Source organism: Oncorhynchus kisutch, linkage group LG5, assembly GCF_002021735.2.
Source record: "Oncorhynchus kisutch isolate 150728-3 linkage group LG5, Okis_V2, whole genome shotgun sequence".
Lineage (NCBI taxonomy): Eukaryota > Metazoa > Chordata > Actinopteri > Salmoniformes > Salmonidae > Oncorhynchus > Oncorhynchus kisutch.
Window position 1 is genome coordinate 78,815,089 of NC_034178.2, and position 16,139 is coordinate 78,831,227.

Here is a 16,139-nt window from a genome sequence, read left to right on the forward strand (position 1 = left end):
CCAGGTGGAGATTATAACAGAACATGGCCAAGATGTTCAAATGTTCATAAATGACCGCCAAATAATAATAATCACAGTAGTTGTCAAGGGTGCAACAAGTTAGCACCTAGAGAGGAAACGTCAGTTTGCTTTTCATAGACGATCATACCTAGACAGTATAGGACTGACCCTTTACAGTGAACTACCTAGACAGTATAGGACTGCCTTTACAGTGAACTACCTAGACAGTATAGGACTGCCTTTACAGTGAACTACCTCGACAGTATAGGACTGACCCTTTACAGTGAACTACCTAGACAGTATAGGACTGCCTTTACAGTGAACTACCTAGACAGTATAGGACTGCCTTTACAGTGAACTACCTAGACAGTATAGGACTGACCCTTTACAGTGAACTACCTAGACAGTATAGGACTGACCCTTTACAGTGAACTACCTAGACAGTATAGGACTGACCCTTTACAGTGAACTACCTAGACAGTATAGGACTGACCCTTTACAGTGAACTACCTCGACAGTATAGGATTGACCCTTTACAGTGAACTACCTCGACAGTATAGGATTGACCCTTTACAGTGAACCACCTAGACAGTATAGGACTGACCCTTTACAGTGAACTACCTCGACAGTATAGGACTGACCCTAACGCTTTACAGTGAACTACCTCGACAGTATAGGACTGACCCTAACCCTTTACAGTGAACTACCTAGACCGTATAGGACTGACCCTTTACAGTGAACTACCTAGACAGTATAGGACTGACCCTTTACAGTAAACTACCTAGACAGTATAGGACTGATCCTAACCCTTTACAGTGTACCACCTAGACAGAATAGGACTGACTATAACCCTTTACAGTGAACTAAGGAATGAGCAAAAAACAGGACTGCTGAACAGAAGAGCATGGGGACAGTATAGTTGCAACCTGATAGGCCCCAGACAGTTAGTGACAAATGAGAAGGTTGTGTGAGTGGAGCGTCACAGACCAGATAGGTTAAATTACCCTGCTGTCCTGCTAGGGTGTTAGTGTGAAGCCCTATGACTGGGTAGGGAACTTAGTTAGCAACCTAGTAGGGAAGTTCTATTCCATCTGTTTCCATGGAGGAAAAGAGTGTGATTAAGTTCAGCCACTGTCAGAAGGACATCTTCTGTTTCTTCATTCCAGAGAAATGTCCAGAGTGTGGAGTGAGCTTCAGCAGTGGCAGGCTGGAGGAGGCTCCTATCCGTATCCCCAACCCTTTTTCTAACGGACACAAGACCCCATGCTGCTTCCTGGTCGCACCTGCTGAGGAAAACAACCTCAGGTAACCAATGACTACTGTGTTGGTGTAAAAGGCAACAAGTGGTTCTTAGCAGATGTTCTGTTTCGCCACACATTGAATGAACACAAACTCAATGCACGGACAGCTGTTACACACATCATAGATTGATTGAATGTAGATTGCTGTGTTTAGGGAGTTTGATGGCGGCTCAGACCTACACACTGGGATCACAGACACTAATGGTAGGTTCCGTTTTTTCACCCATGCTACAATTTCCCTTCACAATTTACTCAATGGAAAGTTAACATTACTGACATCAAAATGTCATTAGGACTAAAACTGGATAAGCCTAATACTGACAGTCAATGTGTTTGTTCTATAGGAGTGGTGTTCAACTACACTAAGCCAGGGGTCCGGCAGGACCAGCGAGGCTGGGAGATGTGTATCAGTATTCCCCTGATCCAACCAGACATGTTTAACCTTCTCAACCAGTGGGACCAATACCTCAACAAGTTCTCAGATGCCGAGATGTGGGACCCAGCATACAAAAGGTGCACCTTAGTATTGAACTTTAAGATCCTATTACTGTATTGCTGACAGAGGAACAGTTGTTAAAGTCTATTACTGTATTACTGACAGAGGAACAGTTGTTAAAGTCTATTACTGTATTACTGACAGAGGAACAGTTGTTAAAGTCTCTATTACTGTATTACTGACAGAGGAAGTTGTTAGTCTATTACTGTATTACTGACAGAGGAACAGTTGTTAAAGTCTATTACTGTATTACTGACAGAGGAACAGTTGTTAAAGTCTCTATTACTGTATTACTGACAGAGGAACAGTTGTTAAAGTATATTACTTTATTACTGACAGAGGAACAGTTGTTAAAGTCTCTATTACTGTATTACTGACAGAGGAACAGTTGTTAAAGTCTCTATTAATGTATTACTGACAGAGGAACAGTTGTTTTAGCATTGAGGTAAAGGTACTGTAATAAACATGTTTATCTTCTGGTCTTGTAGGTTTAATAAGGAGACGCACAACTGCTACAACTACACTCTGATGTTTCTAAACCGTGTGCTAGCAACACAGGGGAAAGGCTCTCTGACCAAAGACCAGTTCACTCAGAGCTTTGTCCTGCCCAAGATCAAGAGAGCCTGTAAATACACCACAATGTGCAGGGAGATATCACAGAACTACTTCTATATAGCGGACAGTCCTGTTAGAGTGATGGAGGAAGAAAGAGGAGGAGAGAAGGCTTGACTGGTTAATACAAGAGGACAGAGACTGAGGCAGCCACAGTGCTACACAGAACATGAGTTAAAATGACCATCATCCCAGAAACCCTGGATCCATAGATGATGCAATCTCTATTGCACTCCACACTGCCCTTTCCCACATGGTTATCACAACTGGTTATCACAACATATCTGTGCATACAGATATGTACAGTAGGTTTACATTACATTCACTTAGGTTGGAGTGATCAAAACTTGTTTGTTTTTCAACCACTCCACGAATTTCTTGTTAACAAACTATAGTTTTGGTAAGTCAGTTAAGACATCTACTTTGTGCATGACACGAGTAATTTTTTCAACAATTGTTTACAGACAGAGTATTTCACTTATAATTCACTGTATCACAATTCCAGTGGGCTAGAAGTTTACATACACTAAGTTGACTGTGCCTTTAAACAGTTTGAAAAATTCCAGAAAATTATGTCATGGCTTTAGAAGCTTCTGATAGGCTAATTGACATCATCTGAGTCAATTGGAGGTGTACCTGTGGATATATTTCAAAGGCTTCAAATTCAGTGCCTCTTTGCTTGACATGGGAAAATCAAAGGAAATCAGCCAAGACCTCAGAAAACAAAATGGTAGAGCTCCACAAGTCTGGTTCATCCTTTGGAGCAATTTCTAAACACCTGAAGGTACCACGTTCATCTGAACAAACAATAGTATGCAAGTATAAACACCATGGGACCACGCAGCCATCATACCGCTCAGGAGGGAGACGCGTTCGGTCTCCTAGAGATTAACCTGAAAGGCCGCTCCAAAACCGCCATGAAAAAGCCAGACTACGGTTTGCAACTGCACATAGGGACAAAGATCGTACTTTTTGGAGAACTGTCCTCTGGTCTGATGAAAAAAAAATAGAACTGTTTGGCCATAATGACAATCGTTATGTTTGGAGGAAAAAGTGGGATGCTTGCAAGCCGTAGAACACCATCCCAAATGTGATGCACGGGGGTGGCAGCATCATGTTGTTGGGGTGCTTTGCTGCAGGAGGGACTGGTGCACTTCACAAAATAGATGGCATCATGAGGTAGGAAAATGATGTGGATATTTTGAAGCAACATCTCAAGACATCAGTCAGGAAGTTAAAGCTTGGTCGCAAATGGGTCTTCCAAATGGACAATGACCTCAAGCATACTTCCAAACTTGTGGCAAAATGGCTTAAGGACAACAATGTCAAGGTATTGGAGTGGCCATCACAAAGCCCTGACCTCAATCCCATAGATAATTTTTAGGCAGAACTGAAAGTGTGTGCGAGCAAAGAGGCCTACAAACCTGATTCAGTTACACCAGCTCTGACAGGAGGAATGGGCCAAAATTCACCCAAATTATTGTGGGAAGCTTGCGGAAGGCTACCTGAAACATTTGACCCAAGTTAAACAATTTAAAGACAATGCTACCAAATAATAATTTGGTGTATGTAAACGTCTGACCCACTGGGAATGTGATGAAAAAAATAAAAGCTGAAATAAATCACTCTCGTTACTATTATTCTGACATTTCACATTCTTAAAATTAAGTGGTGATCCTAACTGACCTAAGACAGGGAATTTTTACTAGGATTAAATGTCAGGAAATGTGAAAAACGGAGTTGAAATATATTTGGCTAAGGTGTATGTAGACTTCCGACTTACACTGTATCTGTTGGTCACAGATACCTTAAAAAAAAGTAGGGGTGTTGATCAGAAAACCAGTTAGTATCTGGTGTGACCACCATTTGCCTCATGCAGTGCGACATCTCCTTCGTATAGAGTTAATCAGGCTGTTGATTGTGGCCTGTGTAATGTTGTCCCACTCCTCTTCAATGGCTGTGCGAAGTTGCTGGATGTTGGTGGGAACTGGAACAAGCTGTAGTACACGTCAAGCCAGAGTATCCCTCAATGTGGTCTGGTGAATATGCAGGCCATGGAAGAACTGGGACATTTTCAGCTTCCAGGAATTGTGTACAGATCCTTGAGACATGGGTCATGCATTATCATGCTGAAACATGAGGTGATGGCGGCAGATGAATGGTACAACAATGGGCCTGGGGATCTCATCACGGTATCTCTGTGCATTAACATTTCAATTGATAAAATGCAATTGTGTTCTTTGTCCATAGCTTATGCCTGCCCATACCCTAACCCCCCCGAAACCATGGGGCGCTCTGTTCACAACGTTGACATCAGCAACCGCTCGCCCACATGAAGCCATACACTCCATCTGCCTGGTACAGTTGAAACTGGGATTTCAAGAGCACACTACTCCAGCGTGCCAGTGGCAATCGAACATGAGCATTTACCCACTGTAGTCAGATCAAGACCCTGGTGAGGATGGCGAGCACGCAGATACATAAGTCCATCTGTACACAGCTCATCTGTAAATAGCCCATCCAACTACAAACTTCATCCCCATATTTGTTTTTCTGCTCTTTTGCACACCAGTATCTCTACTTGCACATCCTCATCTGCACATTTATCACTCCAGTGTTAATTGCTAAATTGTAATTACTTCGCCACTATGGCCTATATACTGCCTTACCTCCTTACTTCATTTGCACACACTGTATACAGATGTTTCTATTGTGTTATTGACTGTATGTTTGTTTATGTGTAACTCTGTGTTGTTTTTGTTTTCACTGCTTTGCTTTATCTTGGCCAGGTCGCAGTTGTAAATGAGACCTTGTTCTCAACTAACCTACCTGGTTAAATAAAAATAACTAAAAATGAGCTTCCCTGAGACTGTTTCTGACAGTTTGTGCAGAAATTCTATGGTTGTGCAAACCCACAGTTTCATCAGCTGTCCGGGTGGCTTGTCCCAGACGCTCACGCAGTTTCATCAGCTGTTCGGGTGGCTTGTCCCAGACGCTCACGCAGTTTCATCAGCTGTTCGGGTGGCTTGTCCCAGACGATCCTGCAGGTGAAGAAGCCAGATGTGGAGGTCCTGGGCCGGCGTGATTACACGCGGTCTGCGGTTGTGATGCCTGTTGAACGTACTGACAAGTTCTCTAAAATAATGTCAGAGGTAGCTTATGGTAGAGAAATTAACATTCAATTCTATGGCAACAGCTCTGGTTGACATTCCTGCAGTCAGCATGACAATTGCACGCTTGAGACATCTGTGGCATTGTGTCGTTTGACAAAACTGCACAGCTTTTTGTGCTTATGGAACATTTTTGGGATCTTTTATATCAGCTCATGAAACATGGTACCAGCACCTTACATTTATATTTTTGTTCAGTATAATACACTGCTCAAAAAAATGAAGGGAACACTAAAATAACACATCCTAGATCTGAATGAATGAAATATTCTTATTAAATACTTTTTTCTTTACATAGTTGAATGTGCTGACAACAAAATCACACAAAAATTATCAATGGAAATCAAATTTATCAACACATGGAGGTCTGGATTTGGAGTCACACTCAAAATTAAAGTGGAAAACCACACTACAGGCTGATCCAGCTGATCCAACTTTGATGTAATGTCCTTAAAACAAGTCAAAATGAGGCTCAGTAGTGTGTGTGGCCTCCACGTGCCTGTATGACCTCCCTACAACGCCTGGGCATGCTCCTGATGAGGTGGTGCAACAGTCTGTGGTGCAACGTGGCGTTAGTGGATGACGCGAGACATGATGTCCCAGAGGTGCTCAATTGGATTCGGGTCTGGGGAATGTACGGGCCAGTCCATAGCATCAATGCCTTCCTCTTGCAGGAACTGCTGACACACTCCAGCCACATGAGGTCTAGCATTGTCTTGCATTAGGAGGAACCCAGGGCCAACCGCACCAGCATATGGTCTCATCTCAGTATCTAATGGTAGTCAGGCTACCGCTGGCGAGCACATGGAGGGCTGTGCGGCCCCCCCAAAGAAATGCCACCCCACACCATGACTGACCCACCGCCAAACCGGTCATGCTGGAGGATGTTGCAGGCAGCCGAACGTTCTCCACGGCATCTCCAGACTGTCACGTCGGTCACGTGCTCAGTGTGAACCTGCTTTCATCTGTGAAGAGCACAGAGCGCCAGTGGCGAATTTCCCAATCTTGGTGTTCTCTGGCAAATGCCAAACGTCCTGCACGGTGTTGGGCTGTAAGCCCAACCCCCACCTGTGGACGTCGGGCCCTCATACCACCCTCATGGAGTCTGACCGTTTCTGACCGTTTGAGCAGACACATGCACATTTGTGGCCTGCTAGAGGTCATTTTGCAGGGCTCTGGCAGTGCTCCTCCTGCTCCCCCTTGCACAAAGGCGGAGGTAGCGGTCCTGCTGCTGGGTTGTTGCCCTCCTACGGCCTCCTCCACGTCTCCTGATGTACTGGCCTGTCTCCTGGTAGCGCCTCCATGCTCTGGACACTACGCTGACACAGCAAACCTTCTTGCCACAGCTCGCATTGATGTGCCATCCTGGATGAGCTGCACTACCTGAGCCACTTGTGTGGGTTGTAGACTCCGTCTCATGCTACCACTAGAGTGAAAGCACCGCCAGCATTCAAAAGTAACCAAAACATCAGCCAGGAAGCATAGGAACTGAGAAGTGGTCTGTGGTCCCCAACTGCAGAACCACTCCTTTATTGGGGGTGTCTTGCTAAATGCCTATAATTTCCACCTGTTGTCTATTCCATTTGCACAACAGCATGTGAAATTTATTGTCAATCAGTGTTGCTTCCTAAGTGGACAGTTTGATTTCACAGAAGTGTGATTGACTTGGAGTTACATTGTGTTGTTTAAGTGTTCCCTTTATTTTTTTGAGCAGTGTATAACCCCACTATGGAAAGGGGAGGTTCTTACTTCCTCCATGTTGCTCTACGACCCCCACAAGAGTCACTCTTCTGAAGGTAACTTGGTACCAGTTTTAAAAAATGAATAGAAGTATGGAGGTAGTTTTGCATTAAAAAAAAAGAGGGTTAAATATGTCCAAAAAACAAAAATATTTCCTGAGCTTTCTTATACCTCCTAGATATAGGACACACTTCAAAACCTTAGTCCCCCCAAAAATCACAAGGTCTGTTTTGCGATTTCTGAATGTGTTATTCAATGCGTTTCTATTGGTTATAGTAGTAAAGGCTAAATTCAATGTTCTATCAATTTTTATTTATTTATTATACAGGGGTCCTAAAATTCCAAATACAGTGCCTTGCGAAAGTATTCGGCCCCCTTGAACTTTGCGACCTTTTGCCACATTTCAGGCTTCAAACATAAAGATATAAAACTGTATTTTTTGTGAAGAATCAACAACAAGTGGGACACAATCATGAAGTGGAACGACATTTATTGGATATTTCAAACTTTTTTAACAGATCAAAAACTGAAAAATTGGGCGTGCAAAATTATTCAGCCCCCTTAAGTTAATACTTTGTAGCGCCACCTTTTGCTGCGATTACAGCTGTAAGTCGCTTGGGGTATGTCTCTATCAGTTTTGCACATCGAGAGACTGAAATTTTTTCCCATTCCTCCTTGCAAAACAGCTCGAGCTCAGTGAGGTTGGATGGAGAGCATTTGTGAACAGCAGTTTTCAGTTCTTTCCACAGATTCTCGATTGGATTCAGGTCTGGACTTTGACTTGGCCATTCTAACACCTGGATATGTTTATTTTTGAACCATTCCATTGTAGATTTTGCTTTATGTTTTGGATCATTGTCTTGTTGGAAGACAAATCTCAGTCCCAGTCTCAGGTCTTTTGCAGACTCCATCAGGTTTTCTTCCAGAATGGTCCTGTATTTGGCTCCATCCATCTTCCCATCAATTTTAACCATCTTCCCTGTCCCTGTTGAAGAAAAGCAGGCCCAAACCATGATGCTGCCACCACCATGTTTGACAGTGGGGATGGTGTGTTCAGGGTGATGAGCTGTGTTGCTTTTACGCCAAAACATAACATTTGCATTGTTGCCATAAAGTTCAATTTTGGTTTCATCTGACCAGAGCACCTTCTTCCACATGTTTGGTGTGTCTCCCAGGTGGCTTGTGGCAAACTTTAAACAACACTTTTTATGGATATCTTTAAGAAATGGCTTTCTTCTTGCCACTCTTCCATAAAGGCCAGATAAGTGCAATATACGACTGATTGTTGTCCTATGGACAGAGTCTCCCACCTCAGCTGTAGATCTCTGCAGTTCATCCAGAGTGATCATGGGCCTCTTGGCTGCATCTCTGATCAGTCTTCTCCTTGTATGAGCTGAAAGTTTAGAGGGGCGGCCAGGTCTTGGTAGATTTGCAGTGGTCTGATACTCCTTCCATTTCAATATTATCGCTTGCACAGTGCTCCTTGGGATGTTTAAAGCTTGGGAAATCTTGTTGTATCCAAATCCGGCTTTAAACTTCTTCACAACAGTATCTCGAACCTGCCTGGTGTGTTCCTTGTTCTTCATGATGCTCTCTGCGCTTTTAACGGACCTCTGAGACTATCACAGTGCAGGTGCATTTATATGGAGACTTGATTACACACAGGTGGTTTGTATTTATCATCATTAGTCATTTAGGTCAACATTGGATCATTCAGAGATCCTCACTGAACTTCTGGAGAGAGTTTGCTGCACTGAAAGTAAAGGGGCTGAATAATTCAGCACGCCCAATTTTTCAGTTTTTGATTTGTTAAAAAAGTTTGAAATATCCAATAAATGTCGTTCCACTTCATGATTGTGTCCCACTTGTTGATTCTTCACAAAAAAATACAGTTTTATATCTTTATGTTTGAAGCCTGAAATGTGGCAAAAGGTCGCAAAGTTCAAGGGGGCCGAATACTTTCGCAAGACACTGTACAATAGCCAAATGATCCATGGTATGACCATCTTAAAAAATACTTTGAGGTTACTAAATAGCTTAAAATTGTACTTTTCTGCTGCTCCCTCATTCGGATCAGCCCTGGTCTGGATCCGACCAGGTCTATATGGAACGGGTCTAGTTGTTCTCAGGTCCGTCTCAATAAACATATAAACTAATTTATGCACACTGGTTCCAGACAGGAAAGCCCCAGATCCATTTTGGAATGGACCCATGAAGGACTCTACATTCAGGACTTCTATACCAGGTGGTGTCAAAGGAAGGCCCTAAAAATTGTCAAAGACTCCAGCCACCCAAGTCATAGACTGGTCTCTCTGCTACTGCACGGCAAGCAGTACAAACACACCAAGTCTGGAACCAACAGGACCCTGAACAGCTTCTACCCCAAAGCCATAAGACTGCTAAATAGTTAGTTAAATAGTTAACCAATAGCTACCCAGACTATCTGCATTGATCCTTTTTCAATTAACTTTGACTAATTTTACATTTTTTGTCACTCTTATCCAGAGTGTCTTACATGAGCAATTAGGGTTAAGTACCTTGCTCAAGGGCACAGACAGGTTTTTCACCTAGTCGGCTCGGAGATTCAAAGAAGTGAGCTTTCGGTTACGGACTACGGCATAAGCTGCTGGTACGGTTTCCTATCTGTCACTTTATTCCTAGTTAGATGTACACATCTACCTCAATTACCTCATACCCCTGCACATCGATACTGGTACCCCATGTATATAGCCAGCGTCCCAACACAGTTAAGCCAAAACCATGCCCCGTTATTCAGAGGGGCGTTCTACTACGCTCCCATTGGCTAGCTAGCGTTGTCTCACTCTCAGGCGATCAGCGCAGAGACCGTGACCTTCCAAGGTAAGGATGGAAAGTGTAATTTAACAGCTGCCTACAGTAATGCAGGCCTATTATCATCATGTTTGGTAACATGAACTCTGCTGAATTCACTCAATTAAGGTCAGCTAAGTTAACCTAGGATACTTAACGTTACTAGATCGGTATTTGAAGTTATGTTATCAATTGTAGTCTATTATCAGGTTAATGCATATGCTTATTATTCATAATTTCTCAAATATTTATTAGCTAATCATTCAGTCGAATACGCTATGCTACAGCCATTGAATCTGTCTTTGAGCGTTAAGGGACGTTAATGGCTAAAACCAATCATTGAAATGGATGGAATGCCTTCAGAAAGTATTCATACCCCTCAATTTATTCCAAATTTTATTGTGTTCGCCTGAATTCAATAATCATTTTCTCACCCATCTACACACAATATCCCATAGTGACAAAGTGAAAACATGTTTAGAAATTTTTGCCAATTTATTGAAAATGAAATCTAATTTACATAAGTATTCAGCTCCCTGAGTGAATACGTTAGAATCACAATTGGCAGCAATTACAGCTGTGAGTCTTTCTGGGTAAGTCTAAGAGCTTTGCACACCTGGAAAGTTACGATATTTGCACAATATTCTTCTTAGAATTCTTCAAGCTGTGTCAAGTTTGTTGTTGATCATTGCCATAGATTGTCAAGCCGATTTAAGTCAAAACTGTAACTAGGCCACTCAAGAACATTCAATGTCGTCTTGGTAAGCAACTCCAGTGTATATTTGTCCTTTTTAGGTTATAAGGTGAATTTGTCTCTCAGTATCTGTTAGAAAGCAGACTGAACCAGGTTTTCCTCTAGGATGTTGCCTGTACTTAGCTCTATTGTTTATTTTTTCCTTAGAAAACTCCCTGGTCCTTGCCGATGGCAAGCATAACCATAACATGATGCAGCCATTACCATGCATGAACATATGAAGAGTAGTACTCAGTGATGTGTTGTGTTAGACTTGCCCCAAACAGCCATTAAACCGTTTTAAAGTCCCCATTGGCCTCATGGTCAAATCCCTGAGCGGTTTCTTTCCTCTCCGGCAACGGAGTTAGGAAGGATGCCTGTATCTTTGTAGTGACTGGGTGTATTGATACACCATTCAAAGTGTAATTAATAACTTCACCATGCTCAAAGGGATATTCAGTGTCTGGTTTTTATTTGATTTTTTATTACACGTCTACCAATAAGTGCCCTTCTTTGCGAGGCATTGAAAAACCTCCCTGGTCTTTGTGGTTGAACCTGTGTTTGAAATTCACTGCTCGACTGAGGGACCTTACAGATAATTTTGTGTGTGGTACATAGATGACGTAGTCATTCATAAATCATGTTAAACACTATGATTGCACACAGAGTGAGTCCATGCAACTTATGTGACTTGTTAAGCAAAATGTGTACTTCTGAAACGATTTAGGATTGCCATAACAAAGGGGTTAAATACTTACTGACTCAAGACATTTCAGTTCACATTTTTATAAAAATATGTATACATTTCTAAATACATAATATAACTTTGACATTATGGGGCATTGTGTTAAGGCCAGGGACACAACATCGAAATGTTATCCATTTTAAGTTCAGGCTGTAACAACAAAATGTGGAAAAAGTCAAAGGGTGTGAATACCTTCTGAAGGAGCTGTATATTTACACAGCAGACGAAAAAAGAAGTCATATGTCGTCCGTCTCTGTCCGCTCTCGTGATGATATCCATCTGCTTAAAATAATCTCCTAAAGAACAGCAGATTAGAGAGAGAGGTTAGAGAAATTACAGGTAGGAGAAAGAACAGAGAAAGGGTTAGGCAGAGAAAGGGTTAACAGAGAAAGGGTTAACAGAGAAAGGGTTAACAGAGAAAGGGTTAACAGAGAAAGGGTTAGGCAGAAGTCATACCTGAACTGTGACCCTGCAGAGACAGTCTGGAGAGGAGAGATGTTCCTCTGTCAGGTGAGATGGGTAGATGACGTAGCACAGCATCAAGTCCTAGAATACAACACACAGACAGGAATCATCCACAATGTATTGATCACATATTTACTAATACTGCAGAAATCAGCACTAAAGCAGTATCCAAATCCATTGGATGTAGTGCTCAATGTTCCTTCAAATTATTTCCTGGGACTGAGCAAATTTCAAATCTGCTGAGCACAAACTTGAACGTTGTGAAAATTCTGTGCAACTTCCAGCGTGCGTTTACTGTAAACACTAAGGCTGTACCCACTTTAAGTTACAGTTTTAACAGAGGCCAAATAGGCTACTGTGGCTATTGATCATCATGTAGGCCAACCAGAGTGGTCTACCATAAAAAACAATGGAGAAAATGCATCCCATAACATCTCCCTTTGATCTTAAACAAGGGCATTCTCTCATGAGTTATGGTTATGCCGCACTGGTCTGTGTAGGGGCTGAGTAGTGCATGTCAATGCAATAGAATCCTACACCTATACGTTCTGCCTACAACAAGATCTCTTGCATAGTTTGTTTTGTTTCGGTGGTTAATATTGTGTTGATTCTATTACAATTGACAAAGTAAAAGAAAACATTGATAGTGTTAACATGGAAAATTCTCGAAAAGTGGTCACCAACCTTTTCTGAGTCAAGATCATAACTCAAATAAGCCTATGCAACATTAACCTATCAATGAGGTTTGTGCAGTAGGCCCAATATATTAGCATTGCTTGAATTGCCCTGCCAATGCATGGTTGTTCGGGCCATTTAAAAAATATATACACTGCTCAAAAAAATAAAGGGAACACTAAAATAACACATCCTAGATCTGAATGAATGAAATATTCTTATTAAATACTTTTTTCTTTACATAGTTGAATGTGCTGACAACAAAATCACACAAAAATGATCAATGGAAATCAAATTTATCAACCCATGGAGGTCTGGATTTGGAGTCACACTCAAAATTAAAGTGGAAAACCACACTACAGGCTGATCCAACTTTGATGTAATGTCCTTAAAACAAGTCTAAATGAGGCTCAGTAGTGTGTGTGGCCTCCACCTGCCTGTATGACCTCCCTACAACGCCTGGGCATGCTCCTGATGAGGTGGAGGATGGTCTCCTGATTGATCTCCTCCCAGACCTGGACTAAAGCATCCACCAACTCCTGGACAGTCTGTGGTGCAACGTGGCGTTGGTGGAAGGAGCGAGACATGATGTCCCAGATGTGCTCAATTGGATTCAGGTCTGGGGAACGGGCGGGCCAGTCCATAGCATCAATGCTTTCCTCTTGCAGGAACTGCTGACACACTCCAGCCACATGAGGTCTAGCATTGTCTTGCATTAGGAGGAACCCAGGGCCAACCACACCAGCATATGGTCTCACAAGGGATCTGAGGATCTCATCTCAGTATCTAGTGGCAGTCAGGCTACCGCTGGCGAGCACATGGAGGGCTGTGCGGCCCCGCAAAGAAATGCCACCCCACACACCATGACTGACCCACCGCCAAACCGGTCATGCTGGAGGATGTTGCAGGCAGCCGAACGTTCTCCACGGCATCTCCAGACTGTCACGTCGGTCACGTGCTCAGTGTGAACCTGCTTTCATCTGTGAAGAGCACAGAGCGCCAGTGGCGAATTTCCCAATCTTGGTGTTCTCTGGCAAATGCCAAACGTCCTGCACGGTGTTGGGCTGTAAGCCCAACCCCCACCTGTGGATGTCGGGCCCTCATACCACCCTCATGGAGTCTGACCGTTTCTGACCGTTTGAGCAGACACATGCACATTTGTGGCCTGCTAGAGGTCATTTTGCAGGGCTCTGGCAGTGCTCCTCCTGCTCCCCCTTGCACAAAGGCGGAGGTAGCGGTCCTGCTGCTGGGTTGTTGCCCTCCTACGGCCTCCTCCACGTCTCCTGATGTACTGGCCTGTCTCCTGGTAGCGCCTCCATGCTCTGGACACTACGCTGACACAGCAAACCTTCTTGCCACAGCTCGCATTGATGTGCCATCCTGGATGAGCTGCACTACCTGAGCCACTTGTGTGGGTTGTAGACTCCGTCTCATGCTACCACTAGAGTGAAAGCACCGCCAGCATTCAAAAGTAACCAAAACATCAGCCAGGAAGCATAGGAACTGAGAAGTGGTCTGTGGTCCCCAACTGCAGAACCACTCCTTTATTGGGGGTGTCTTGCTAAATGCCTATAATTTCCACCTGTTGTCTATTCCATTTGCACAACAGCATGTGAAATTTATTGTCAATCAGTGTTGCTTCCTAAGTGGACAGTTTGATTTCACAGAAGTGTGATTGACTTGGAGTTACATTGTGTTGTTTAAGTGTTCCCTTTATTTTTTTGAGCAGTGTATATTTCAAAATTGGAGGTGAACATACCGGTAATAGATCAGTTGTATTAATTGTGAGGCACAGCTGAGTGAGCATACATGTAAATAATTTGCTTTTTATTTTACTGGGCTGAGGGTGCCTGCATCTCCCTCAGCGGAAGGAGAGAGCAGCAAATGAGGGTCCGCCACTCAACATTTCCTCCACAGACAAAAAAGGAATGGCGAAACAAGTAGCACCGCATTACTTCTGCCACATGCACAAATTCCAAAACAAATGTTGTTACTCCTATGAACAGAGAAAGTGAAATATTCCTTGATACTGAATCCTACTACACCGTCTCTGACGCTCGTCGGATGTGGCAGGGCTTGCAAACTATTATGGACTACAAAAGGTAAGCCCAGCCGCGAGCTGCCCAGTGACACGAGCAGATGTGTTGCTACCTACCCTCACCACCTGGGGGCTGCCCGTCAGGAAGTCTAGGACCCAGTTGCAGAGGGAGGTGTTTAGTCCCAGGAGCCTTAGCTTAGTGATGAGTATTGAGGGTACTATGGTGTTGAACGCTGAGCTGTAGTCAATGAATAGCATTCTCACATAAGTGTTCCTTTTGTCCAGGTGGGAAAGGGCAGTGTGGAGTGCAATAGAGATTGCATCATCTGTGGATCTGTTTGGGCGGTAGTGGGGTGGGTCTAGGGTTTCTGGGATAATGGTGATGTGAGCCATTACCAACCTTTCAAAGCCCTTCATGGCTACGGACGTGAGTGCTACGGGTCTGTAGTCATTTAGGCAGGTTTCCTTTGTGTTCTTGGGCACAGGGACTATGGTGGTCTGCATGAAACATGTGGGTATTACAGACTCATTCAGGGACATGTTGAAAATGTCAGTGAAGACACCCGTTTGACCATGTCATTTCCGGTCACAACTTTCAGACTTGTTTTCGAGTTGCTGTGCGTTTTGTTGCCAACCTATTTTGCTACCTGACAACTTTACGGTTTTTACTTTTTAATATATTTTTGTTTTTTTTCCATCAAAGCATCCGGAGTTAAAAAGTTATCTGGACATGGTTCGTCAGGACCTCCACCAGCCAACCAGTAGTAACATTAACATGATGCTTTATTTGGACATGGTTCGTCAGGACCTCCAACAGCCGAAGCTAAGTAGTAACATTAACATGATGCCTTCTAATTGCAGTCGCTGTACTCATAATATACAGGAGAACGATCGCCTTACGGCGAGGATAGCTGTGCTACAAGCCCAGCTTCAGACGCAAATCGTTAGGCAAGGGTAATTTTAGTGTAGGAAAGGATGAAACAGCGTCTGTGCCACCACTAAGTACAGATAGTAGTATAAATCCCCTGGCACAGTCCCCGCAGCCGGACAACTTTCTCACGGTTTCTGGAAGGAAATGCTGTAGGAATGCTCAACCGGTGTCGCTCATTCAGCCAACAGAAACTTTCAACCGGTTTTCCCAATTAAGCAGTGTTAGGAAATTATGATTAATATGACTGAACAAATCATTTTAAATGGAACTGTAACTAAGTAAACTTATACTCTGTTTTATTATATCTGATTAACATTTTTTATTTTTTTTTACCTTTATTTAACCAGGCAAGTCAGTTAAGAACACATTCTATTTTCAATGATGGCCTGGGAACAGTGGGTTAA

The 16,139-nt window shown here is 43.2% G+C and overlaps 2 protein-coding genes across 4 annotated transcripts in view; one reads left to right on the forward strand and one right to left on the reverse strand.

The window, feature by feature from the left end:
- Positions 1 to 16,139, reverse strand: part of tsen2 (TSEN2 tRNA splicing endonuclease subunit) — a 60,258-nt gene continuing 44,119 nt past the window's right edge. Inside the window, exons 10-12 of one of the 3 annotated variants that reach the window (XM_031825885.1) lie at positions 12,083 to 12,172; positions 11,819 to 11,922; positions 1 to 1,283 (exon numbers count right to left, since the gene is read on the reverse strand). In XM_031825885.1, coding sequence (XP_031681745.1) covers positions 11,863 to 11,922; positions 12,083 to 12,172 — 150 coding nt within the window. In that variant the 3' untranslated portion in view covers positions 1 to 1,283; positions 11,819 to 11,862. Of the gene's footprint in view, positions 1,284 to 10,061; positions 11,923 to 12,082; positions 12,173 to 16,139 lie in introns of those variants that run through there. The other 2 variants (XM_020482294.2, XM_020482296.2) reach the window with 2 other exon arrangements.
- Positions 1,100 to 2,777, forward strand: mkrn2os.2 (MKRN2 opposite strand, tandem duplicate 2). The gene is made up of 4 exons (XM_031823934.1): positions 1,100 to 1,305; positions 1,456 to 1,505; positions 1,646 to 1,814; positions 2,286 to 2,777. Exons 1-4 carry the CDS (start codon positions 1,100 to 1,102, stop codon positions 2,524 to 2,526), a joined length of 666 nt encoding a protein of 221 aa, XP_031679794.1. The 3' UTR covers positions 2,527 to 2,777.

Bases quoted from the DNA above. Each gene is read 5' to 3' on its own strand.
- mkrn2os.2 (XM_031823934.1), top strand. From the start codon at position 1,100: ATGGAGGAAAAGAGTGTGATTAAGTTCAGCCACTGTCAGAAGGACATC. The intron at 1,306-1,455 runs GTAACCAATGAC...TGCTGTGTTTAG, and splicing joins GCTGAGGAAAACAACCTCAG to GGAGTTTGATGGCGGCTCAG. The intron at 1,506-1,645 runs GTAGGTTCCGTT...TTTGTTCTATAG, and splicing joins TGGGATCACAGACACTAATG to GAGTGGTGTTCAACTACACT.